Source organism: Marmota marmota, unplaced genomic scaffold (assembly GCF_001458135.2).
Source record: "Marmota marmota marmota unplaced genomic scaffold, marMar, whole genome shotgun sequence".
NCBI classification, from domain to species: domain Eukaryota; kingdom Metazoa; phylum Chordata; class Mammalia; order Rodentia; family Sciuridae; genus Marmota; species Marmota marmota.
The window spans coordinates 49,409,410-49,435,380 of NW_025999853.1; the positions used below are offsets into that span (position 1 = coordinate 49,409,410).

The 25,971-nt window shown below is 51.5% G+C and overlaps 3 protein-coding genes across 13 annotated transcripts in view; 1 reads left to right on the top strand and 2 right to left on the bottom strand.

Annotated features, from left to right (window-relative positions):
* The first annotated feature begins 6 nt into the window (after positions 1 to 6).
* Ankrd52 (ankyrin repeat domain 52) lies at positions 7 to 18,315 on the top strand. Its single transcript, XM_015483216.2, has 27 exons — positions 7 to 275; positions 722 to 800; positions 992 to 1,062; positions 2,082 to 2,282; positions 3,205 to 3,292; positions 3,426 to 3,568; positions 3,848 to 4,060; positions 4,327 to 4,405; positions 4,673 to 4,787; positions 5,209 to 5,291; positions 5,395 to 5,512; positions 5,698 to 5,766; positions 5,923 to 6,063; positions 6,143 to 6,223; positions 8,164 to 8,275; positions 8,441 to 8,512; positions 8,759 to 8,960; positions 9,210 to 9,297; positions 9,375 to 9,492; positions 10,167 to 10,386; positions 10,553 to 10,640; positions 10,752 to 10,835; positions 10,939 to 11,084; positions 11,316 to 11,398; positions 11,982 to 12,064; positions 12,228 to 12,319; positions 12,740 to 18,315. Exons 1-27 carry the CDS (start codon positions 120 to 122, stop codon positions 12,988 to 12,990), a joined length of 3,276 nt encoding a protein of 1,091 aa, XP_015338702.1. The 5' UTR covers positions 7 to 119; the 3' UTR covers positions 12,991 to 18,315.
* Slc39a5 (solute carrier family 39 member 5) lies at positions 18,276 to 24,638 on the bottom strand. Of its 7 annotated transcripts, none has more exons than XM_015483217.2 (12): positions 24,521 to 24,638; positions 23,771 to 23,944; positions 23,102 to 23,452; positions 22,490 to 22,673; positions 20,746 to 20,908; positions 20,438 to 20,607; positions 20,095 to 20,235; positions 19,622 to 19,715; positions 19,370 to 19,540; positions 19,106 to 19,186; positions 18,776 to 18,966; positions 18,276 to 18,536 (listed from the first exon to the last, which is right to left on the bottom strand). In XM_015483217.2, exons 3-12 carry the CDS (start codon positions 23,386 to 23,388, stop codon positions 18,393 to 18,395), a joined length of 1,626 nt encoding a protein of 541 aa, XP_015338703.1. In that variant the 5' UTR covers positions 23,389 to 23,452; positions 23,771 to 23,944; positions 24,521 to 24,638; the 3' UTR covers positions 18,276 to 18,392. The 7 variants fall into 7 exon arrangements, with proteins under 7 accessions (XP_015338703.1, XP_015338705.1, XP_015338704.1 ...); XM_015483219.2 differs by having other exon boundaries at positions 23,771 to 23,869; positions 24,521 to 24,599; XM_015483218.2 differs by having other exon boundaries at positions 23,771 to 23,947; positions 24,521 to 24,599.
* Positions 24,639 to 24,750: 112 nt separating this feature from the next.
* The window catches only part of Nabp2 (nucleic acid binding protein 2), an 8,770-nt gene continuing 7,549 nt past the window's right edge, over positions 24,751 to 25,971 (bottom strand). For all 5 annotated transcript variants that reach the window (XM_048807439.1, XM_048807446.1, XM_015483224.2 and 2 more), the window contains one exon: positions 24,751 to 25,276. In XM_048807439.1, the coding sequence (XP_048663396.1) occupies positions 25,077 to 25,276 (200 nt within the window). In that variant the 3' untranslated portion in view covers positions 24,751 to 25,076. The remainder of the gene's footprint in view (positions 25,277 to 25,971) is intronic.

Consider the following 25,971-nt stretch of genomic DNA (forward strand, 5'->3'; position numbering starts at 1 on the left):
CGCTCCCCTCAACCGAGCTGGTGTCCTTGGGGGCCTGGCGACCTGCGGAGGCACCGCGGGAAATCCGCTGCAGCCAGGACCCCCAGAGCAGAGCCCCTCCAGCGACGCCCCCCTCCAACATGGGTGCTCCCCCACCCCCCCAGTTCCGTTCCGGCTCCGGCCCGCTGCCTGAATGCCGGTTCTCCCTGCAGCCGCCCCTGGTCCAGGCCATCTTTAGCCGAGATGTGGAGGAAGTGCGTTCCCTCCTCTCGCAGAAGGAGAACATCAATGTGCTGGTGAGTTGGGAGCAGGGAGGATGGCAATCCCGGAATCCGGCCTTCGGTGTTCTGGACCCCTCCCCAGTGGGGCGGCTCCGTATCTTCTCTGCTCTGATGAGGCTACAGCAGTTCCTACCCTGGGATCCTGCTCTGCATTTGGGGTTAGAGAACAGGTCAAGATTGGAGCATTGATCAGCAGGGATGGGGATGCCTGAAACGGTGTTCTCTTCCGAACCATCGGGGTCTGCAGCGCCCCCACCCCTCCTGGAAAAAGGAGAAGGTTTCTCGGGCCCGTGGCCCTGACTCCACCCTCCTAAGGTTCATGCCTTTGAGTCAGTACTGCGATATAGGACGCAGCAGAACCTTTGGGAAGAGACTGTGGGGAAGGGCCTAAATCTCTGAGACTCGAACTGAGGCCTCGATAGTTCCTCGCCACAGCGGCTCCTCTTTTTCTGCTTTTCCAGGACCAAGAGAGGCGAACCCCATTGCATGCTGCTGCCTACGTAGGCGATGTCCCCATCCTCCAGTTGCTACTGATGTCAGGTGAAAGTGTGGAGCTGGAAGGTGTGGCATCTAGGGAGGGGAGTAGAGGGGAGGAGTCTTTTTTCATATTCAAGGATTGATCTCTGGTGCTTGGTCCAGATGAGGGTCCAGTTCCATCCAGATTCACTAGCCAGATCCCTGGTTTCCTTCCTCCTTACCTCCTATCAAAATGGGAAACTGTATCCCTATAGGTGCTAATGTCAATGCTAAGGACACACTGTGGCTGACCCCTCTTCATCGTGCTGCTGCCTCCCGAAATGAGGTATGAGCTTCCCACTTTATTTTACCCTTCCAAAAAGAAGGAGTGGACTAAAGGTGGAGCTTAAGGGTCAAGAGCCTCAGTTCTTTTGCCCTACATGCTTTTCTACCCCAGGTAGGGAGGAGACCAGAACTTGGCTCCTCCCTTCTACCCCTAGAACTGGCTGTAAGGGGGGCTGAGTGCTGCCAGCTGATGTGACGTCAGAAAGAGCTTAACACTGGGCTGGCAGACTGTGGGGGCCCTGCTGCCAGGCCTGAATGACTCATCTCTCCCTGGGGGGCCACCTTGAGTCTGATCCCCTTCTAGGCACGAGATTTCTTTCCTTGTGGTGGGGGATGGGGATAGTGCTCTGTTGCCCCTCAAGCAGCATGAAAGTTGCCTGCAGAGCTGCTAAACATACTTTATCAGTGGGTCCTGTACCATAGTGCCATCAATACTGAAGACAGGGAAAAGGAGATCTCCACTTGAATTCTCCATCACTTCCTTGCCTCCAGCCACCATGGGGAGAGGCTAAAGTCAATGGGAATGAAGTGGGTAGTGATTAGGAGGGACATTTTAGTGTGGATTTTGGAGAGAAACTAGTATTTGTTTGCTTACTGAGGTGTGGAAATTATTTTGGTGCCTATGATAAGGCTAAGGAGTGTGTTTGGGCCATTGATGTAAAAGGAGCATTTATTTTTCCTGGAGTAGTGAGGGGATTTGGATGTGGAGCTACATGTGTGTTTTTGTGTGGGGTGGGTGTATGTGTGAATGAAGGTTTTCAGGGACTTAGCTGGAGAGACTTGATGAAGAGGAAGGTGTCCCTGTTTTCCTCAGGAAGGTAAGGACAATTTTTAATCTCTAAGGAGATCCAGGAGATGGGAAGTAGGTGTAGAGAGGCTAGGAATGTTGGGAAAATGAGAAGGGACTGTGTTGGGGATATGGGACATATATGCCATGCTGACCTAGTCCTCCTTTTGCTTACTCTTGTTTTATCTCCTGTTTCCCTTCTATCTTGTCTCTTACACCCTGCCCCTTCACAGAAGGTGCTGGGGCTACTGCTGGCACATTCAGCAGATGTGAATGCCCGGGACAAGCTGTGGCAGACACCATTGCATGTGGCTGCTGCCAACCGTGCCACCAAGTGTGCTGAGGCTCTGGCACCCCTGTTGAGCAGTCTCAATGTGGCTGACAGGAGTGGGCGCAGTGCTCTGCACCATGCAGTGCATAGTGGGCATCTTGAGGTGAGAACTAGGACTACTCCATGCCCAGGCTTCCCTTCCTACTTACCTCTCCCTGCTTCTGGGCCATTAGGCCTGGGAGAGAAGCAGCCCAGATAGTTATATAAACACTTGGGCTCAATCTGCCAACTGAAAGGTTGTACTAGATTGAAATCCTTTTTTTTTTTGTCTTTGTTTTGAGGGTTAAACCCAGGGCCTCACGTATGCTTGGCAAGTGCTCTACCACTGAGCTACACACTCGGCTCCTAGATTGAAACTTTTTTTTTTGGTGATTCTGGGGATTGAACCAAGGGCTTTGTGCATGCAAGGCAAATACTCTATCAACTGAGCTATATCCCCAGCCCTAGATTGAAACTGTTTTTTTGGTACTGGGGATTGAACTCAGAGGTACTCAACCACTGAGCCATATCCCCAGCCCAATTTTGTATTTTATTTAGAGACAAGGTCTCACTGAGTTGTTTAGTTCCTCACCATTGCTGAGGTTGGCTTTGAACTCGCAATCTTCCTGACTCAGTGTCCCGAGTCACTGGGATTATAGGCATGCGCCACAACACCCGAATTCCCTAAATTGAAACTCTTGACTTGGACTTCTGGAGGTTGTTAAACCATCTAAAGTTGCATGGAAAATACTTTTATGTATGACTTTTTCTGGTTAGAGAAAACATGTTTTGACACATTTTCAAAGACTTGTAAGAATTTGGTAACCACCAGAATACCTGAAGAGATTCCCTAAAATTCAAAGTTGAGTTTCCCTCAAACTTCTAACCCTATGTGATGTCTCCTTCTTACTTCCTGCTCCCATTGTTCCCTCTAGTCCTCTAGATTGTTCTAGGCTATCCCCACCTATTCTTGAGATGAGAGACTTTTGCCCTTAGGTAGGTTGTGGGCATAAACTTGGCTCTGTGTCTTTTATATCCTGATACAGACGGTGAACCTGCTCCTCAACAAGGGAGCCAGCCTGAATGTCTGTGACAAAAAGGAACGGCAGCCTCTGCACTGGGCAGCTTTTCTGGGTGAGAGAGAATACATAGGAAAAGCAGGAATTTGACCTTTAGAATTCTTAGGGAAAGAATATGGGGCTTATAGTCTGGAAAGGGAAGCTGAGGATCTGCCCTCCACTTCCTTGAGAATATCCTCTCTTCCTAGGGCATTTGGAGGTCCTGAAGCTGCTGGTGGCACGTGGAGCAGACCTCGGCTGTAAGGACCGCAAGGGCTATGGGCTGCTCCACACAGCTGCAGCCAGTGGCCAGATTGAAGTGGTGAAGTACCTGCTCCGGATGGGGGCTGAGGTCAGGGTGCTGAGTTCTGGGGCTGGGAACTAAGGGCAGGGAGTTGAAAGTCAGAGTCTGTTCTGAAGATAGGAAGATGTTGGGATAGTTCACGTGGTTTTAGGAGGTTGGGAGGAGTAGTGAGAGGGTCTGAATAAAATTATGTAATTGTGCCTTCATTCTTCTGGGTCAGAAACTTGAGGTTACTGAGGCAGTTGGATCTCTGGAACTCTAGGCTATATGTGCCACTCTACTTTGTTTAAATGGATACATGTCTTACCCTCACTTCTGGAAATCCAGATCGATGAGCCCAACGCTTTTGGAAACACAGCTTTGCACATTGCCTGCTACCTGGGCCAGGATGCTGTGGCTATTGAGCTGGTGAATGCAGGAGCCAATGTCAACCAGCCGAATGACAAGGGCTTCACACCACTGCATGTGGCTGCAGTTTCCACTAATGGCGCTCTCTGCTTGGAGCTGTTGGTCAACAATGGGGCAGATGTCAACTACCAGGTGCTTAAAGGGATGAGGCTTAGACCAGTGGGGAGAGGAAGCTGGTTCTCGGGGGTCCTGACCATATTTGGATTGCTCTTCTGGGGACTTGACCACTTGCCTTTTGGGGTGAACAGCCCACTCAAGAGAATGTGGACTGAGGAAATGCCATATGACCTCTCCATTCTTAGAGAAGAATCCTTTGGAAGGGTAAACAGGACATACTCTGTGCTTTGCATTGAAAAAACAACAACAACAACAACAAAAAACTTGCTATGTTTCCACAGAGCAAAGAAGGGAAAAGTCCTCTGCATATGGCTGCCATCCATGGCCGTTTCACGAGATCCCAGATCCTTATTCAAAATGGTATGGACCCAGACTTTGTGCTTTCTTTTCCTTTTCTAAGGAACTCATCTCTAGAAACCCCCCTACCTTCTTTTTTCCTCCTATTCCATCTTCCAGTTAGGATAGGCACTTGAAATTTATTCCTGCCTAGTCTCCTAAGACTGACAACAAAACAACATGTAGAACATTAGCCTGGACCAACAAATAATAAGCACTTCTATGGTACTGGTAAGAGTGGTCTTAAGACTGAAGTCTGCCTGAGTTTGTATGTGTGTATCCCCATTTCAGGTAGTGAGATTGATTGTGCTGACAAATTTGGGAACACGCCACTGCATGTGGCTGCTCGCTATGGACACGAGCTGCTCATTAGCACCCTCATGACCAATGGCGCGGATACTGCCCGGTGAGTCAGGACCCTGACCCCACCTTTGGGCCACTTTAAATCTAAACATACTGCTCACATCAGATATGGAGGCACACAGATGCTTGCCAGAGGGAAACCTGGGGAACCTCCTACCCTGATTCCTAGGATCATGGTGGTGGTAGGCCACAAAAAAGATTTGTAAACTGGATATGGTGGCATGTGCTTGTAATTCTAGATAGTCAGAAGGCTGAAACAGGATCACACAGTACAGGCCAGCCTGAGCAAGTTAGACAGACCACGTGTCGAGAAAATAAAAAGGGCTGGGGATGGAGTTCAGTGGCAGAGTGTAGCATGTGCAAGGCTGATGTTCAATCCCTAGTACTGTGGAAAATAAGAAAAGAGGTCTGTAACTGGTACCACCACCTTGACCCAGGGACTGAGTCCCTCAATTTCTTCCTAGGCGCGGCATCCACGACATGTTCCCCCTGCACTTAGCTGTTCTTTTTGGATTCTCTGACTGTTGCCGGAAGCTTCTTTCTTCAGGTATGTGCAGACAGGTTGGGACTGGGCAGGCTGCTGGAGAAGAAGAGGCCTCTCCTCTGTTCCGTGTTCTTTGATTCAGTGTGTGGCTGTTCTGCTCCTCCAGGTCAGCTGTATAGCATTGTGTCTTCACTCAGCAACGAGCATGTGCTTTCAGCTGGGTTTGACATCAATACACCTGACAACCTTGGCCGCACCTGTCTTCATGCTGCTGCTTCTGGAGGGTGCGTTCTGTTTCTTTCCCAGCCTTCAGAAGAGAGTGAGCAAGGGTCTGGGCCTCCCACTGCTTCCCAGCTCTATTCCCCTCTCACAGTGAGGGCAGTTTCTACAGCAAAAGCTGATCACTTCCCCCTTCTGAGCCCCTCCCTGGGCCTGTTGCAGATCTTTTTTTCTGTTGTCTTCCTTTTAGGAATGTTGAATGTCTTAATTTGTTGTTGAGCAGTGGAGCTGACCTGAGGAGGAGAGATAAATTTGGAAGGTAAGCTAATATACATCATACAGATGCAGGGAGTATCTGAGAGTGATGTGAGGGTTGTGGGGGGACTGTGGGATGGTGTTGTAAATGCAAAGTAACTTTTGGCTGCACATCTGGTTGCATTTGGATCCCTCCCTCATTCCTTCATCCTTTCTCCAGGACCCCACTGCACTATGCAGCCGCCAATGGTAGCTACCAATGTGCAGTGACACTGGTGACTGCTGGGGCAGGCGTCAACGAGGCTGATTGTAAAGGCTGCTCTCCCCTCCACTATGCTGCTGCCTCTGACACTTACCGGAGGTGAGGCTCCTAGTTTGGCCCTTTCCAATCCCATGTACCTCCCTGTGCCACCCCCAGCTTCTTACTCTGTTTTCCCTAGAGCGGAACCCCACACTGCTTCCAGCCATGATGCTGAAGAGGACGAGCCACTGAAGGAGTCCCGCAGGAAGGAGGCCTTCTTGTGAGTAACAGAGACCCTGGGATGTACTTAGTGCCAGCCCTGCCCCGTTATTCTCCCCCTCACTCTGCATCTCTACCAACATGCTGCTGCAGCCCCTGTTATCCCATTGGTCAGTCAGCAGCATGTGTGGAGCACTCTGGGTTTAGGTGAAGTCAAAATATGAGAGGTGGCACATTGCTTATAATCCCAGCGGCTCAGGAGGCTGAGACAGGAGGATTGCAAGTTCAAAGCCAGACTCAGCAAAAACAAGGCACTAAGCAACTCAGTGAGACCCTGTCTCTAAATAAAATACAAAACAGGGCTGGGAATGTGGTTGAGTGCCCCTGAGTTCAACCCTTGGGAGACATACACATCCACACACACACACACACAAATATATGAGAGGTAACTCTTCTCAAGGAATGGAAGGACTTCTTGAGAAGAATGGGAAAGCTAAATACACAAAGTCATTTGCTTATTTAACAAGCCTTAATTGAATATTTACTTACTAGGTTACTGGGTACTAAGGATAAGTGATGATTTTTTTTTGGGGGGGGGGGCAGTGTTGGGATCAAACCCAGGGCCCTGCTCATGCTAGGCAAGCATTCTGTCACAGAGCTACACCTCTAGTTGGTATAAGGATCAAAGATGAATTACTGGGGCTGGGGTTGTAGCTCAGTGATAGAGCACTTGCCTAGCATGTATGAGGCACTGGGTTCCATACTTAGCACCATATAAAAGCAAATAAATAAAATAAAGGTATTGTGTCCATCTACAGCTAAAAAAATACTAAACAAACAAAAAAATTATTTGCCAGGTATAGTGGTATATACCTGTAATCCCAGTGGCTCAGGATGTCTCTAAATAAATACAAAATAGGACTAGGGATGTGGCTTAGTGTTGAGTGCCCCGAGTTCAATTCCTAGTACCAAAAAAGTGGGGGGAGCGCTAAAATCTAGGAGGCTTATCTCATAGTGAACTTTGACAAATTTCTTAACTTCACCGTGCCTCAGTTTCCTTAATCATAGTAGTGATAAAAATAGTATCTAACTTTGAGGATCATTATGAGATTTAAACACACATGCTTAGCATAGTACTTGACACATTGTGCTAAATAGCTTATTATTACTCTTGCAAGTAAGGTATAAGAAGGGTGCCAAGGGAATTCAGAGGAGGAGGCAAGTAATAGGGAGGTTGGGAAGGCTTTACAGAGGAGAGAAGCTGAGTTTGGTTGCTTTGGATTTCTTCAGATAGGCTAGGAGGAGCAGGCCTTCTTACAAAGTGTTTTAACAAACCGGGTGAGGTGGCGAATGCCTGTTATCCCAGTATCCTAGGAGACGGAGACAGGAGGATCGAGAGTTCAAAGCCAGGGCTGGGGATGTGGCTGAAGCGGTAGCGCGCTCGCCTGGCATGCACCACATACAAAGATGTGTCTGCCAATAACTAAAAAAATAAAATATTAAAAATTCTCTCTCTCTCCCTCTCTCTCTGTCTTTAAAAAAAAAAAGAGTTCAAAGCCAGCCTCACCAAAAGTGAGGCACTAAGCAACTCAGTGTGACCCTGTTTCTAAATAAAGTACAAAACAGGGCTGGGGAATGTGCCTCAGTGGTCGAGTGACACTGAGTTTAATCACCCAGTACCAAAAAAAGGGGTGGGGGGCTAACAAGCCTGGAGGCAAGGCAAGCCTGTTGGCCAGCAGAAGGCTAGTAGCTGAATAGTGTGCCGAGGTTCTCCAGTAGACTGTCCAGAAGATGAAGGAGGGCATTGAAGTCAGTGTCCTGGGGCTGACTTTGTTAAGAAAGTGGTTATGGAGCTGAGGTTGAAGATTGAACAGGATTAGAGAGCTCATGTAGAGCAGAGGGTGTCCTATGCGTCTCCCTTGCCCCTCTCCTCTGCCCCCACCAGAACTGTGCCCCAGGCTAGGTCTGACCCTGCCTCACAATCTACTCCTGGCTCTACAGCTGTCTGGAGTTCTTACTGGATAATGGTGCAGACCCCTCCCTGCGGGACAGGCAGGGCTACACAGCTGTGCACTATGCAGCCGCCTATGGCAACAGACAGAACCTCGAACTGGTATGTGTGGAGACCAGGGCACACAGTCTGTCTTTGGGTTTGTGGTTCTGAAACCAAGGGGCGGTTGAATCAGATGTGGTCTACAGGTCACCCCTATGAGTGTGGGCAGGTGGCAATATCTTGGGAGTTCCAGAATCTCAGCACCTGCTTTCCTGTCCATTCCAGCTCTTAGAAATGTCCTTTAACTGCCTGGAGGATGTGGAGAGCACCATTCCAGTCAGCCCTTTGCACTTAGCTGTGAGTCCCATGTCTTTTCCTCTTGTCTTCCTTGTCCTTTCCTGCCCCCAGGCTCAAACAAGGGTCCTAGCACTTGTGACTCCATCCTTGCTTCTGCCTTCTTGTGGGGATTTGGCAAGCCGAGGATGGGCACAGTGCAGCGAAGATACCTGAGGGGCCCAAGGAGCTTGTGGAGGACTAATGCCTGGAGCCTCTGTCCCAGGGGCCCCAACAGCTATATCCATTGGTTACTATGCGCCACTCTAGGCCTACAACGGTCACTGTGAAGCCCTGAAGACACTCGCTGAGACGCTGGTGAATCTGGATGTAAGGGACCACAAGGGCCGGACCGCGCTCTTCCTGGCTACTGAGCGAGGCTCTACTGAGTGTGTGGAGGTGCTTACAGCCCATGGCGCCTCTGCCCTCATCAAGGAGCGCAAGCGCAAGTGGACGCCCCTACACGCTGCTGGTTAGTACCAACTTTGGGCTGCTTCTCTCCCCTTGCCATGCCAAATCCCTCCTGAACAGAGTTAGGTAGGACTGACAGTGGGATAGGGCAAGGAAGATGAAAACTTAAAAATCCTGATTGGTAGCTTCCTACACTGGAAATTTCTCCCTGTTACAGGCTTTCCCATAACCTCAACCCTTGAGTCCATTAGGCTAACCTAGCCTCCCTCTTTCCTGATGCTGTCCTGACACAGGCTGCCTTTTCTCTTAGCTGCCTCTGGCCACACTGATTCCCTGCACTTGCTGATCGACAGTGGGGAACGTGCTGACATCACAGATGTCATGGATGCCTATGGACAGTGAGTGTGGGCAAGGGAAGGGTGCAGGTTTTCCCATCCTTGCTGGACCCTCACCCTTTCTCCTGTTCCCTCTGTAGAACCCCACTAATGCTGGCTATCATGAATGGCCACGTGGACTGTGTACATCTGCTGCTAGAGAAAGGATCCACAGCTGATGCTGCTGACCTCCGGGGCCGCACAGCCCTACACCGTGGGGTGAGTGAGCTTATTAAAAACAGGCCTCAATGCAGGGAAAATAGGAATTGCTGCAAGACAGTCTAGGAGGCAGGCCAGTATTTTGTGCCTGGGATATCACTGGGCCTGCTAGGTTTGCTCGGGGATGAGTACCTGACATCCCCAGTTGATTTACCTGGTGACCTTGCCTTGTCATCACATGCAGTCACATGCTCACTACCCAGACATGCCCATTGCTGGCCTTGTCCCATTGGGTAGTGATGCCATCACTCAGATCTTCTCCACAATCACTTGTTCTAAAACTGCCTCCTCTTCCCCAAGATTCTTTTTTCTTGAAATGGTGTCTCCCTCTGTTGTCTAGGCCTCCCTCAAACTTCTGGGCTCAAGTGAGCCTTGCCTTAGCTTCCCAAGTAGCTGGGACTACAGGCGTGCCTGGTTTTCCCACAAGATTCTTTAATCCCTCATTCTCCTTACTCTCCATTTGGTCTTTCATTCCAGAGCTTCAGGATTAATTTTGACCATTTTGCCTGTTGGCAGAGAGTCAGGAAGGGATAGGTTGATCCCTAAATTTAGAATCCTTGTTGTAGAAACAGCAGAGCCCTGGAAGTGGTTCTTATTCCTGGGCCAGCCCCCATTGACTGAGCAGTAGAAAGGGAGTGGTTCCTTGCACTAATTCTCACCCATGTTCCCCGTAGGCAGTGACTGGCTGTGAGGACTGCCTGGCCGCCCTGCTGGACCATGATGCATTTGTGCTGTGCCGAGACTTTAAGGGACGCACGCCCATTCACCTGGCCTCAGCCTGTGGCCACACTGCAGTACTGCGTACCCTGCTACAGGCTGCCCTTTCCACAGACCCCTTAGATGCTGGGGTGGATTACAGCGGATACTCGCCCATGCACTGGGCCTCCTACACTGGTATGGGTGGGGCCTTTGGCAGGTATAGGAGTGTATGTTGGATATAAAGAAGAAAGGTGGTTTGTGGGAGGGGACCTGGATTAGTGGGTCAGAAACAGAGAGGACAAGACAAGTGGAGAGACCTTGCCATTTCTCCCCATTACCACACTTTCCTATTCCTACCCAGGACATGAAGATTGTCTGGAGTTGTTACTTGAACACAGCCCGTTCTCATACCTAGAGGGAAACCCCTTCACTCCTTTGCACTGTGCAGTGTAAGTCCCTTCCTCTGTGTCAGTCTTCTCTCAGGGTGCTCTGACCTGGGCTTAGGGCAGGAAGTTCATTGGACTTGTCCTTCCTGATGATTCCTCCTCCCTCTCCCCCAGAATTAATAACCAGGACAGCACCACAGAGATGCTGCTGGGAGCTCTGGGTGCCAAGATTGTGAACAGCCGAGACGCCAAAGGACGGTGAGTGATGGAAGGCTTGGGGAGAAGCCTGAGCTGCATCTGGCTTCCGTGTTCTACCCAGGCAGAAAAGCCTTCCTTATTTCATTCTACCCTGGCCCCCCAGGACCCCCCTTCACGCCGCTGCCTTCGCGGACAATGTCTCTGGTCTCCGGATGCTGCTACAGCATCAAGCCGAGGTGAACGCCACTGACCACACTGGCCGCACTGCGCTCATGACGGCGGCTGAGAACGGGCAGACCGCTGCTGTGGGTGTGTAGGGGCCAGCTATGGAAGAGAGGCACTCCTGGGGGTGTTTGTAGGATGGGGCAGCCCTGCCCGTGAGGACTGATTTGGACTGGGTTCAGAATGCAGGAGTATGCCTTTGGATGTCTCACCCACTGTGGGTGGGAAGCAAAGTATATGTAGCTAGGAGGGTGGAAAGTTGGGGTGATGGGTGCCCTGGAGGGAGGCATCAGTCCCTCTGTCCCATTTCTGTTGTAGAATTTCTGCTATATCGTGGGAAGGCAGACCTGACTGTCTTAGATGAGAACAAGAACACTGCCCTCCACCTGGCTTGTAGCAAGGTATTGCCTAGAGTTGGGTCTGGGGTTGCATAAGGATCAGAGCTTGATGCAGGGGACAGGTCTTTTTTGTTTTTTGGGGGGTTTTTTTGGTACTGGGAATTGAACTCAGGGATGCTTTACCACTGAGCTACATCCCCAACCCTTTTTAATTTTTATTTTAAGATAGGATGTCACTGGGCTGGGACTGTAGCTCAGCTAGTAGAATGCTTGCCTAGCATGTGTGAGGCACTGGGTTCGATCCTCAGCACCACATAAAAATAAAATAAAGGTATTGTGTCCATCTACTATAAAAAATATTAAAAAAAAAAAAAAAGAAAAGATAGGATGTCACTAAGTTGCTGAGCCTTGAACTTTTGATCCTCCTGTCTCAGCCTCCCGAATCTCTGGGATTACAGACATGCACGACCATGCTGGGCAAGGAGGGGCAGGTCTTGATTGCAGAGAGGTCTACAGTAGAAGTCAGGATTGTCCAACCTATATGACTTGACAGCTGCTTGTCTGCCTGCCACCCTCTCCACCTTTTACCCTATTGCCTGTCATGCTTCTACCTCACAAGTCTCCACTCTCTGTTCCTTTCCCTCAGGGGCATGAGAAATGTGCCCTCATGATCCTGGCAGAAACCCAAGACCTTGGCCTTATCAATGCTACCAACAGTGCGCTGCAGATGTAAGTGCCTGGCTGGGGGAGGCAGATGGGTGAAGATGGAAGCCCCAGGTTATAGGGAGCTCCCAATATTTCTATGGTGTCCATGTTGCCCGCCTGCAACTGGCAGGGCAGCTCGGACTCCTGCGGATTTCATGTGCTTCCTTTTTCTTTCCTTTATTCCAAGGCCACTCCACATTGCTGCCCGGAACGGTCTAGCTTCTGTGGTGCAGGCCCTGCTGAGTCGTGGGGCCACAGTGCTGGCTGTGGATGAAGAAGGTGGGTGGGGTTTGGAGTCCCCTGCCTTTCCTGGGTTTGAGATCAGGGACATTCTTCAGGAGGTGACTTCTTAACTTTGCTATAAATGAGATTTTCTTCCCAAGGGAACTCTTGAGAGCAGGGACCCAACACCAGTACTCTGAGTCTCAAGAGTGGAGTCTGATGGAACCAGGTGGAGCCAGCAGTTGGAAAGATCTCCCACATACCCTGGGCTTCTGACCCCATGCTCTACCATTTACCCCATACTCAGAATCTGCCTGTCAGCCTCCATGGCCCTCACCTCCCTTGATTGCTGACCATTCTAGGTGCTTGCCTGCCTTGGCTCCATTCCACAGATGAGAACTCAGGGTCCAGGGGCGGGTAGATGGAGATCCAGGGATACAGAATCCTGTGCTTCAGTTCTCCCTCTTGGCCCTGCAGGTCACACCCCAGCACTGGCCTGTGCCCCCAACAAAGATGTGGCAGACTGCCTGGCCTTGATCCTTTCCACCATGAAGCCTTTCCCACCCAAGGACGCCGTTAGTCCTTTCAGCTTCAGCCTGCTCAAGAACTGCGGCATCGCAGCCGCCAAGACGGTGGGTGGCTGCGGTGCCCTGCCCCACGGGGCCTCCTGTCCCTACAGCCAGGAGCGGCACGGCGCAATTGGGTTAGATGGCTGCTACTCTGAGTAGCTCCTCCAGTGTACCTTCCCCTGCCGGTGGCTTATCTTATTCTATTTATTTAGAAAAAGTCTAAACATTTAGGGCACTTTAAAGGAGAACACGACTGGGTGGTGGGGCAGAGGGAAAGGAAGCACTGGGGAGCACCTGCTCACCCCTTTGCCACACCATCCTGGCCTGGCAGGGGTCTGGGACTGACAGGGAGCACCCCGGACCCTTGGTACCCCCAGGGCAATCCCTTCTGCCAAGTGTCCCAAAATGATTGCTAAATGCCTGGCTCCCCCTCTTTCACTCCATCTCTCAGTTCTCCCTTTCTGCTGCCAGCTTCCCACTCTTCCCTCTGACTCTTCTTTCTGTGTTCACCTTCCACCTGCCACTACTGCCAGGCAGACCCTTCCTCTTCTTTCATACCCATCACTGCCTCCCTGCTCGGCCGGCCCCTCCATCCCTGCAGCAGTGAGAAGCCTTAATTTCTGGTACTGTGTGAGCACTCTGGGGGTGTCTCCCTCCCCCTTCAGGGGCAGCTAGAGGATGAGGGGGGAGGGTATTTAGCACTGGGGCCTGGAGCTTTTCCCCTACTCTGAACCCTACCACCCCTAAAGTTCAAATGCAAAACACTTGAAGCAGCAACTACTGTACCTGGGCCCCAATCCTGCACTCTTCCCCTGGCTCCTCATATGCAAATCAAGGGCTGGTTCTGCCCCCACAGCCTGCCCCCCTCCTCTCCTCCCATTTCTGGCCTGGCCCCCTAACCACGCACTTTAACCTTGCTTCTTTCTTTTCACTTCTTCTGGGAGAGCGGAGCCTGTGGCCATTCCTTCCCTGGCCCTTCTCTCCTTGAACTTTGAGGCTTGTCATGAATTTTTAAGTAAGCATTTTATCTTTTAGGGGAAGAAACAAATTTATTTCCTGCCCATTTCAAAACCACAACTCTAGTATGTCCTCCGTGTTTCAGGCATGTGCTTGCATGTGTGTGGAGGGAGGGACTGTGTTCTTCCTCCTGTGCCCGCAATCCCAGAGTTCCTTTATGCCCCCTGTCTGCCTCCATCTCCTGTCACGTCTGAGAGTAATCACTACCCCGGTCACTCCTGATCTGAAGCCAAAGATGGTGGGAGGGGCAGGGCAGACTAGGGACTGTGGCCATGAGTTGGAGAAGCAGGCCTCCCTCCTGTGAGGAGGAGAGAATGACAGGTAGATACTGAGGCTTGGTCTCCTGCCTTCCCAGCAGGGGGAGAGATGGAATTGAGCTGGGGGCTGAACTTATAAGACTCCTAGAAGGTGCACCCCAGAAGCCAAACTGGGCTGGAGTGAGGAGGGGGCAGTTTTCTCTCTAAATGTAGCATTGAATCTGGCCCTGGTCCCTTCAGATGCCCTGTCCATCCTTCTGCTAGGTAAGCCTCTGCATAGTTGGACCCACTCCTGTAGCCCAGTGTTCCCTTCCTCACACTCAATACCTCAGCCAGGGGCCAAGACACAGAACTTGAATAGAGGTCCTGCCCCACTACCCACTCACACAGTGCATCCTTGCCCAGTTTGGCTGGCATCAGTATTGTCCCTCGAGAACTGGACAGGCTTCGTTTACACAGTACAGGGTCTCCCCTAGGGAATCCCTCATCCACCTTCCCCACTCAAGCTTGCTTTATTCACAATCTTACCCATTTTTCAGTTGTGTCCCCTGAATGTCTTGCCACCTTTGCCAAGGGTGGGCTAAGGGGAGAGGGCCTGTCCCAGGGATCCCTCTCTCCCCACAGATACCCTTAACCTTACCTCATGCTGGTTCCCTGAAGCCTGGGGTGTTTGTCCAAGTCCTTAATTTTATTCATGATCCCTATTATTCCCCTGTCTCTTTGTGTCTTGCTTCCCCCAACCCTCAGATCCTAAACCATTTCAAGGCTTCCAAATGACCATTATTGGTGAGAAGGATTGTGCAGCTTTTAGTTTTTATTTTTGTTTTCAAAGCCAAAGGGCCTTGTGATGCCCCTCTTGCCCACCTCCCTTCATACCCTGTCCTCCCCTATACGACAATCAATGTGACCTCTCTTAAGGGCTGCTGCCCCCACCCCAACCCTGCTGGTTCTGCAAAGCTTGCCCCCTAACTTCAATTCTCTCTCCTAAAATCTTCCCATTCCACCCCCTCCCTCTCATTTTGGTGCTGGGAATTAGGTGGTGGGGGGCACAGGGAGCAGGGAGATGGGTCCTGTGGGGAAGACTTGGGGTATCAGTCGTGTTCTCCTTTATCAATGCTTGGCGATGACAGGAAGAATCTGAGTATTTGTCAGGAGCCCCATTGTTTTGTTTTGCTAGATGAGATTTCTGGTGGCTGTGTGTTCCCTGCTGCCCCTTGGCACACTGTCAGCAGTGCTGGGGGGGGGTGGCAGGAAGTCCTCTGTCCCTCCTCATGTGGCTGTGAGGAGGCCTGGAGGGCAAGCAGCCTCCTCTCCTTATGCCAAAGGAAATCCTGCACCCCAGCCCGAGTTCCCTAGTCCCTAGTGTTTTTTGAAGCATTTTGACCATTCTCATGGCCACTGCATATTTATTTTAATGTTAAGATTTTTTTGACTTAAACGGGTGTGGAGAAGTAAAATAGGCAGAATGCCCCCCAATCTAAAGGGGGTAGGGTGGGGGAGGAAGTATCTCCTTCTCTTTACCCTCCCTTCTCCCCTCCCCCTCTCCCCACCACAGCTCTAAAGCACTTGCTTCAAGTAATAAGCACTTTTGTGAAAAGGCCTATTTTAAGTGAGGACCCTGGGAGCAGCCCCAGGTCCCAGCAAAGGAGATGGAGCGAGGGCTACACAGGAGACAGATGTGTGAATCAGAGGGCGATGTGAAAAGAGCCAGCTTTTAGTTTCTGATTTTGGGGAGATGTTTCTGATTGGGCGGTGGCTTTGGTAGGGTTGTGTTCTATCCTTCAGAAAAACACATGGCACAAACTGTAGGTCCCTGGAAGGACCAACAGACCTGGGTCACTGCCACTGTCCAACTGAGACTGATGGGCCACCTCCCCCACCCGTGGCCCCCTGAGCCATAGGACTGCTGAGAACCACTGAATGTACAGCCCAGGTTGGGGTGGGGAGCAGCCCTGGGGGGAGGGGGCTTCTCCTTTTGTTTGGTGCTGTGGGGGTGGGAGAGATGAGACTGAGGGACTGCCACCCCCACGTAGACGTGTGTTCCTTGGGGTGGAGGGGCTGAGGAGGGTCTTCCTCCCTCTCCAACCCCAGCCATGGCCCCTCTTCCTTTCTCACCCCTATCCGTTTTGACTGTAAGTCCAGCTCACCTTTGCCTTCAATATGTAACCAAAGGAAAACTCAATACTGTTTCCACCGCTGTCTGCCCACCTGAGCACCTTCTTACTCCCTGGACCTAGAAGGGGAGAAGAGGCTGGTGGTAGGATGGGTGGGGCCAGAGTGAACGGTTCTACAACTGTACCCCCAAACCTTCTCCGCGGTCTTAGAAGGGGTCCTGAGAGGCGGGGTGGGACAGGCTGGCGGGGCTGGGAGTAGGCACACTCTGTATCTTATGCACATGAGTGTTTCTTTGTTGAAATGACTCCAGTGACTATGCTCCAGTGGGGTGGCCCCTTCCTCCTTCCCTCTCAGCCATTTCTCACCCTCTCCCCACACCCAGTGTTCATCCCTTGCCTCCCCTTCCCACCGCAAAGGAAAATAGCCTTACAGACCCTAGCCCAGAAACCCTACTCCTGGGGCAAGCCAGTATGGGCCCCCATCCCGCCAAGTTTGAACCCTACCTTTTAAGAGGAGGGATAAGGAGCAAAGCAGCCCCTTCCCCTCTAATTGTGGTGGCTCCAGCCTTCCGCAGCCTTGACCCAGGTTGGACAAGGGCGGAGGTAAGGAATCTTTGAGGACCAAGCCCAGTGGTCTGGGAAGAGGGAGGTAGAGAGGGAAGGGTCTGACTTGAGGACTCCCTCCTCCTGACCCAACCCCTAGAGAAGCGACCAAATCCCAGAGATGGGAGGGAGCTGGGGTGGGGAGGGTCTGCTCTTTGAATTACTTGAAGGTACTGACTCTGAGGCTGCTGTTGCCCACATAGGTGTGAGGGGGACACTGTCACTGCTTTTGGGAGGGCAGAGGGTGGCGGGTGACGAGAGGATCTGCCCTCGGCCCTCGCTTACTCCTGCTAGGCCCTTTTCCTGGGGAGTCCAGAAGTCTGACTGCCCCAGGGAATGCGGGGAGAGCCTTCCCTCCCGTCTCCATCCTCACTCTGGGCACCCCCTCCAATTGCACTAAAGTAGCTGTTGTGCCAGTCTTACCCCACACCAGGGTGGGGCTCTGCTTCCAGTCTTTCCCTACCACCTCCACTCCCATCCCGGACAATCTCCTTGTTCTGCTTGTATTCCTGGATAGCTCAGCTTTGTATGTGTGTGTTTGGGGGTGGGGGTGGGTCCTGGCTGGAGTGGGTTTGGCAGGGGTTTGGGAAGGGCTAGGGGAAAGATGGAGGATGAAGTCTCCTATCCCCTTCTCCAATTCCGAGCCACAGAAGCTTGGGAGGGAGGGTGCCTACTCTCGCTGCCGTGTGTCTTGCAGATGTGCCAAAATGGGGGTGGGTGGGAGGGGAGGGTGCCTGGCAGAGCAGCCCCCAGGGTGGCTCTCTCAAAGCAATACAGTTCCCCTGCCTGGGGGACGGCAAGACAGGGGAGAGGGTTGGGGTGGGAACCTGGGGGTTCCCCATGTACAGCTGTGTATATTCAGGGGTGTTCTCTGTCTGGTACCCACTGTGGGCATCTATGTGTGTGTGAACTTCCCCTTTCCCATGCCCTGCATGACCTGTGATGCTGCAGACACCACCATCCTGTGTGCAGGTGTGTGTTGGGGGGCACAGAAGGGCATGTTCCATGTCCTGTTGCACCTTCCACCCTGTGACCCATGTACTCGGTTGTAGGAAGTAAAGAGAACTGAGCACAATTCACTGGATTCTAGTTGAATCTTTCTCTAAGCAATTTTCCCATTCCTGCCCTTCTCCCTGCCCCGGATCCACCTGTGGTGCTAGTGTTGGGGTCGGGGGTGTTTAATGCTGATGGGCAGCAATAAAGGGCAGATCTGCCCAAATGCCTGCATCCCCAGGGTGCTGAGGGCAGCAGGAAAAAGTGGGGACCTCGGTGCATTTTGCCCCACCCCTCCCCCTCTTCCCTGGGCTAAAGCACAATGCTCTCCCTGAAGATTGATACACCCTGCACCCCCCAGGCCCTACTCATGTCCTCCCCCAACCTGCTTTGAGCCCTCCCACCACACCCTGGTTTTTCTATGCTGTTTTGGTGCAAGTACAACTGTCGTAGTCATGGCTTTGGGATGGGTTCTGTTTATTAAAATCCTATTGCTCCTACTGGCCCTGTGTCCCGCCTCCATTCCTGTGGTTGGGGGGAAGGAAGGGCAACCTGGACCCCTTGCCCCTGGCCCCCATCAGCCATCAGGGACCAGGGGCAAGAGCTGCTCCTCCAACAGGGCTATGGTAAGCATGAGGCTGCCCCCCAGCAGCAGCCCCAGCCCCTGCAGTAGCACATGGAGAGTAGGCAGGGGCTCTGGAGGACGAAGCAGGGCTGGCAGCTGAAAGAAAAGAAGAATGTCATGATTCTGACCTTGTCTCTGACCTCTTAACTCAAGAGGAAGGGTGTCTAGTCCCTGCCAGAACACTTTCTATCCCTTGTGTCTCAGATTCTGGCAGACCTGTGGAGCAACACCCTCCAGGATCTGGTGGTAGAAGTCAGAGGGACTGATACTTCCCTTTCCTCCACACCCATCTCCCCACTTCCCTTGATTTCTCTGCTGTTCCCCACACCTCTCACCATGTCCACAAGGGCCACATAGAGGAAGACCCCAGCAGTGATCCCAAACACCCAGGGAGTGAGGGGGATAGGGCCCAAGCTGAGCCCCACCCCAAGTGCTGCACCCCCAAGACCCAGGGCTCCAGACACAAGACTCAGCAGCAGCAGCCTCCGAAAGGACAGCCCTGCCTGGAGCAGCATTGCAAAGTCACCTGTTGGGGAGAGAGGATAGAAAAGGAGGGAATAAGCCAGCGCTGCCCCTCAATCTGTGTTGCCTACCAGCCTTCAAGTTCTACCCCTTGGAGGCTACTCCTCTTGAGAGCCCACCCCACCCTCCTGGGCCATTCCTACCCAGTTCATGGGGCAGCTCATGGCAGAAGACTGCTAGGGTAGTGCTGAGGCCACTGGAGAAACCATCGGAGAAGGCAGCACCTGGGGTTAGCAGGATTGGAAGTCGGCCCAGAAGTCTCCTTGGGGGTCGGTGCCTGTGTGTGTCTGTCATTCTCTCATCTCCCCCCACCTTCCCCGGTAGCCATCTTCTGGCCACAGCTGATAACTACAAACCCTGAACTACCCTAGGACTAGCCTCCCCCACACCATTCCCTCTTCTGTCACCTATGGCCAGCCCATCAGTGAGGTTGTGTAGACCGTCTCCTAGAAGGACCATCCATGTGATGTTGGCACTGCTGCCACCCTGGTGCCTGTGACTGTGGCTTTGGTGCCCAGGAAGGGCTGGTGCTGGTGAGGACTGGCTGTTCTGCTCCCTCTGGCCCTGAGCCCCTGTCTCTGCAGGAAGAAGGACAAGTGTTGGTAGCTGCAAGTGAGACTGCCTGATGGAGCCTACTCCTCATTTTCTCTTCTAGTCACCTGGAGCTGCCTGTAGGGGCCGAAGGGCCATCCCACTGCCATCCTCGGGGTCCAAGTTTGGTGTTTCGAGGTCCCTTTTTCGCCTGCAGCATCTCTGAAATAGGATTGTATCCCTCCTGGTGGAGGAGGCAGCAGAACTGGGGGATAAGGGGAAGCCAGGCCACCAGGTGGGAAAAGTAACACCTGGTTCCACTTCTGGCACCTGGGGGTGTTCTTTGGCCTCTATTCTCTTCCCAAATTGGCACCTCCCTCTGTTTCTTGTTGACTTGAACTTAGGAGAGGAGGCCATTTGGCCAGAAGTCCTGGGTCTGTGCTAGGAAACCCCTACCCATTCTTGGCAGACAGGTCCTGCACAGTTAGGCAAATATCCAAGATCCAGAGGCACATGCTGCCCCTCACCTCCTGGCTTGTTTGGCCAGTTCCTGGCTAGGACTCTCATCTTGGCAGGAGGAAGAGAAAAGGGTGTCACTCACTGGCCGGAGACATCTGTTCTGCAAAAGCCCCAGTGTGTTCTCCAGTGTGAAGAGCAGGAAGAGGCCTCCAAGCACCGATATCCCTGGACCCAGGTCCTCCTCTGGTTGTCCGCTAGATCCTGTGTGTTGCCCTCCTTTTGCCTGAGAGAGAGGAGGTCAGGGCAGACCTGGAAGCACCTATATCAAATAGCATCTCCCTCCCTTCTGGAAGGAAGCTGTGGGCTGAAGCCAGATGTGGGGGAGTGGGACGTGGAAACTGACAGAAGGGGGAGGGGATGTCCTATGGCCAAGAATGAAGGCTGGCTGTCATTGGTCAGGGATATAAGGAAGGGGCTTCACGTACATGTGGCAGCAGGTGTAGCAGTGCATCCCCACAAAGAGTGCCCACGGCCAGGGCCCCCAGGAAGCCCAGCAGGGGCTGCAATAGACGAGGTCCCAGGAGCCGTAGCAGCAGCAGGGAGAGGGGAGCAGGGAGGCTGAGCAACAGGACTGCCAGGGCACTATGAAGCAGGGCTGGGGAGAATTAGGGGCTGAAGTTAGGCCAGGGCTGGACCCACAGGCAATGTGGGGCCCCAGCAAATCCCCTTCCTTTGCATGGGGTCTACTCCCTACTAGGGCTCTGGGTACCCCACCCCACTCTCACCCACTGACCAGAAAGTAGATTCCCTGGAGGTGCTGGGGCTGGGACTTGGATGCACACACGGCTGTCGATCTGATAAAGCAGGGCTGGGCACAGCAGAGCAAACTGATGGGGGGTCAGAGGGGCAGCAGGGCTCAGTCCAAAATTGACCAGCAGCTGGGAGCCATTCAGACACTGGGCAGTTGAGGAGAGGGTCATACCTTAGGGAGACACTCGTAACTGACTCATATCTTTACATCTGTCCTTCCATTGCATGAACTACTGGGTCTCTTCTAGGGTCCCCTTTGCTCAGATTGGCAGGTACACCAGGGACTGAGGACAAGGGTACTTATAATCAATATTTGTTAATTACTAGTGAATATTCAATCCAGTGCAAATATTCAATTTGATACAAAATAGGTGCTAGTGAATACTGCCATCCTCTCTCTTCCCCAAGCCCCTGATTATTCTTTTTTTTTTTTTTTTTTTTTTTTGTGGTACCAGGAATTGAACCTAGGGGCACTTAACAGCTGAGCCACATTCCCAAGCCTTTTCATTATTTATTTATTTATTTATTTAGGTACTGGAGATTTAACCCAGGGGTACTCAACCACTGAGCCACATCTCCAGCCCTTTTTATATTTTATTTATAGATAGGATTTCGCTATGTTGCTGAGGCTGATTTTGAACTCGTGATCCTCCTGCTTCAGCCTCTCGTCGAGATAGTGGGATTACAGGTGTGCACCTCTGTGCCTGGCTTAATTTTTTGTTTTGAGACAGGGTCTCACTATGTTGCTTAGGGCCTTACTAAGCTGCTGAGGCTGGACTTGAATTTGCAATCCTCCTGACTTAGCCTCCTGAGTTGCTGAGATTAGGGGTGTGTGCCACCATGTCCGGCAAGCTCTGGTAATTCATTGGTTTGGTGATGGACCTGATTGGACAACTAGAGCCCTCCGTGCCAGAATCCTAGAAGGGAAAAGAATCTGAAATGTGAAAGTAGGTGTTTGTGGCACATGGCTATAATCCCAGCTACTTGGGAGGCTTAGTCAGGAGAATCAAGTTTGTCTTGACCAACCTTACCTCAGCAACTTAGTGAGATCCTATCAAAATAAAAAGGGACTAGGGACATAGCGAAGTGGTATGTCTCTTCACCACTGAGTTAGGTCCCCAGTACCAAAAAATCTGAAATGCCATCTAACTTCCCTCTCAAAGACCCTGTCACATGTTCACATGTTCATTCAGCCTGGGCTTGAATGTTTCCTGTAATGGGGCTCTTGCTGGGCCTGTGTCAAGGTCATCTGCCCTTTGGGGTATATGGGACAGTGGAGTAAGTTTTTTGTCTCTCTAGATAGAGACAGCCATCCACTCCCTGCAAGACTCCTCTCTAGATAACCATACCCAGATCCTGCACTGAGCTGCTTCTCTAGATTCTCTACTTTGCCAAATGTGGCCCCTAAACTGGGTCTTAGAGTTCTGGATGTGTGCTCACCTGTCTGAGCACAGAGAGAATAACTTCTACTACTGGATAACATATCCTAAAACCACATTACCACATTAGGATTTTCTCTCTTTCTGTCTCTTTTTTCTTTTTGCATTGTTGGGGATTGAACCCAGGGTCTTGGGTGCATTAGGCAAGGGTTCTACCACTGTGCTGTACTCCAAGCCTCCAGAGATTTTTTTTTTTTTTTTAAGTAACCATTAAATTACTGACCCTAAACATTTCAGGCTACCTAATCCTGTGGTTCCTTCCCCATCTCTAGAAACCATCAAACTCACATCCTCATTCAGATGATCAGCCAATGAATGATCCAGTAGTAGAAGACTGTGAAAGAGGCCCAGGCCTGAGGGGGCTGGCCCACGGGGTAGGTGGGGGGCTTTGGACTCTTCTAGGTCACTCCACCCTGAGGGACCCAGTGGCATCTCTGCCCAGACATCCACACTCAGCTCAGGGTCCTGTGGCCTGGAATGGATGGGACAGCAAGTCAGACCCTCTGCCTTGAGAGTCTCTCAGGGTCCTTAGGGGAAGGGAAGGCCAGCTGGAGTTCCTGGGACTCAGAAACCCAAGACATATCAGTCCTGAGGAAATCTGGGCGCTCTCACTTTATAGGGAGGCTCAAGAATGAGAGCTGCAAGGGAGGGGAAAAGCCAGAAATGCTATAAATTGGGAGCAAAATAAATCTGAAGACATTGAGTAGTGGGTCTAAGAATAAGGAATTTGAGGGCATAGGGATTTGGAGGAGGCAAGAAGGCAATGAGAATACTAAGGAGTTGGGTTCCAAATAATTTGTAATTCCAGGGATCCATTCAAAGGAGCCAGCACTAGGCAACTGGAGATTGATCTAAGCACTGAGAGATGTAGCATTTTGGGGTGGAGAGAGGGGTTAGTACCTGTGTGTGAAATTGTCTTCAGCTGGGAGTGCAACCCGACCAGTTGGAAGCCCATGATGTCCCAGGCGGAGCCCCTGAACTCGGCCCAGCCCCAGGCTATGAAGAAGCCGGGCCAGGCCCCCTGCTGTCAGCGTCCCATTCTCTCCGTACAGGCCAAACAGCTGGGCCAGGTAGTGATTCTGCTCCTGCTCAGCAGGGCCCAGGTTGGGGACTGAACCCCCTACCCAGCCTAAGATCAACCCTATACATAGGCCAGCCAGCAGATAACACACTGGGGCCCCCATCATTGAAAGGAATTAGAGGCTCTGATTCTGGCTTCTATTCCACCTGGAACATCCTTAGGACTGTGCCCTAAAAGAACAAGAAGGAAGGGATCAAGGCTGCTTCTCTGCTCTCAGGTTCCATGCTAGGGGAGGACCATCAGTACTTCCACTTGTCCCCCACTTGAATCTAGCAGCAGCCCCCACTCAGGCCTTCTCCTACCCTTCCAATAGTCTCCTGGAACAGTCTCCTGTTTGCCAGTTTCTAGAGCACCTTCCTGATCCAGCCCTCTCTCCACACCTGCATTCTTCTCTGGTCTCCCATAACCCACCCCTAATCTTGTTCTACCTCTCTATGCCCCCTAAATTCCCAGGGCCTCACCCTTACTGGCAATGTGAAAACTTTCACCTCAGTTCCCTGCAGGCCTTGCTGTGGACATTAAGAAGTTCCCAAGCCAGAGAGGGGGAAACTCCAGGTGCCCGGGTGCAATGGAGTCCTGGGCTCAGCCTCCAGGTGCCAAGATGCAATGGAGTCCACGTCATATAGAGGGCCGTGATGGATAGGCTCCCCCTCCTAGCCCACCTGCTTTGGGGCGGGGCCAGTGTAGGAAGGTTCACATAGGAGTTAATGATTCACTCTTATCTGGGGTGGGGGTCAAAGATCAGTCTGCTGGGCCCCCAGTTGGGACAAGCCACTTTATGCCCTGAGACAGCCACATGGTTAGGAACTTGTGCTGTTTTTTTCTCCTCTTAAATTAATTCACTCTACCCCTAACCCAGTTAATAGCACTTGAACCTTTTCCTGTATATACTCCTATCCCACCCACCTTACATCTGGTACTGAGCTTCTCCTGTCTCCAACCTCCATCCCCATGTTCCCTGGGAAGACTTGACCCAGGTGTCCCTAAGTTGGGGAGGAGGGGAAAGGACAGATAAGTGGCCACCCCAAATGCATGTGTGGGGAAGAAACTGTTCTCAGCAACTCCTCACCCCAGGAATCCTAAGAGCCAACACTCTGGGAATGACGACGGAAGAAGGGGAAGCTCAGCTGGGAAAAGGAAACAAGTAGTGGGCTCCCCTTTGATGTCTGACCTGATTTAAGATGGAGGAGTAAAGTCTGATTAGGGAGATTTGTCCAGAGGGTTGAGGTTAACATTACCTGGCAGCAGGAGACAGGAAAGACGCCCAAAGGAAGGGGACCCAGCCTTATTCTGGGAGGCAGGCGGGCAAGGGTCACCTGCAGGAACGGGGCAGGGGAGGGACACTACCTTAAAGGGGCAGGCTTGCTTTGCCTAGGCCTCCTTGCCTATAACTTATCTCCCCTCCACCTCCTAGGTTAGCTGACTGCTGTCTTTTTCCTTCTCCCCCCAAAAGCAAAGAAGTCCAATAAAGAGTGGAAACATTTATTAGGAAGGAGGATTTCAATTAGATCCCCACATTACACAGGAAACAAACTATGTAACTATAGTTTCTAAAGAGGAAAGAGGGCAGGTAGAGGGTCCTGGATCACAGGGGACAGGCAGCTCAGCTGGACAAGAGGGATTATGAATTTTGGGTGAATAAAGCCACGCAGCTCACCACCCCTCCAGGGAGGTTTAGTGGCTAGGGCTGCTACTTCAGCCCCCAACCCCAAAGCCAGAAACCTATTAGCCTGTCTTGTTCTCTAGCAGACACCTGGGTTATGCTGATGGCAGGAGAAAAGAAAGAATGTCTTGCTATCTCTTGCTGCTCCTGCGTGTTTCTTTGCCGTTACTTATGGGATTGCTGGAGGGGCCAGGAGGGCCAGCTGGTGTGTGGCTGGGCTGGCTTCGAGTGATTCTGGTGCTAGGTGGGTGGGAGGGAGTGTGAGGGGGGTGTGGGCCACCACCAGAACCTGGTGGGGTGCTTAGTCCATTCCCGTTCTGGTTCTCAGAAGCTAGTTGTAGGAAAAGGAGAAGAAACACAGAATCAGAGTTAAGTAAGACAGGAGTCCATTCCAACAGCCTACCTTCATGCCCCAGAAAGCAGCAGTCTTCACACTGCACCACAGATTAATGTCAACTGGACCAAGTGAAAGTATTAACGTAACCCAGAGAACTCTTGCTTACTATGGAAGTCTCTACAGGAACCCTGTTATGATATTTTTCTAATTCAGCTCTATATCACTGAGAGTCAGACCTAGGATTAGCTGTTCAGTTTAAGGCTTGAGGAACTTCAACAAACATGACCCTTGATTAAGGGTGACTGTAAAACTAGAGAAGCATGGGAAGGGGAAAGGCTTAAGTCTCTAAATGAAAGAAGGGGGCTGAATTTGTAGCTCAGTGGTTGAGAACTTGCCTAGCATGCTTGAAAAAACCAGTAAAAAGGAGCTTTAAGGGCTGGGGCTGTGGCTCAGCGATAGAGTGCTCACCTAGCACGTGTGAGGCCCTGGGTTCGATCCTCAGCACCACATAAAAATAAAGGTATTGTGTCCAACTACAACTAAAAAATAAATATTAAAAAAAAAAAGAGCTTTAAAAAACAATTTAAATCAGGCTGGAGATATAGCTCAGTTGGTAGAGTGCTTGCCTCACGTGTAGAAGGCCCTGGGTTCAATCCCCAGCACCACAAAAAAAAAAAAAAAAAAAAAAC

Excerpts from the sequence above, each read along its gene's own strand:
- Ankrd52 (XM_015483216.2), top strand. The coding sequence starts at position 120 with ATGGGTGCTCCCCCACCCCCCCAGTTCCGTTCCGGCTCCGGCCCGCTG. Across the intron at positions 276-721 it reads AGGAGAACATCAATGTGCTG|GACCAAGAGAGGCGAACCCC; the intron begins GTGAGTTGGGAG and ends CTGCTTTTCCAG. Across the intron at positions 9,298-9,374 it reads GTCATGGATGCCTATGGACA|AACCCCACTAATGCTGGCTA; the intron begins GTGAGTGTGGGC and ends TTCCCTCTGTAG.
- Slc39a5 (XM_015483217.2), bottom strand. The coding sequence starts at position 23,388 with ATGATGGGGGCCCCAGTGTGTTATCTGCTGGCTGGCCTATGTATAGGG. Across the intron at positions 22,674-23,101 it reads GAAGACAATTTCACACACAG|GCCACAGGACCCTGAGCTGA; the intron begins GTACTAACCCCT and ends CATCCATTCCAG. Across the intron at positions 20,236-20,437 it reads TGCTACACCTGCTGCCACAT|GCAAAAGGAGGGCAACACAC; the intron begins GTACGTGAAGCC and ends CCTCTCTCTCAG.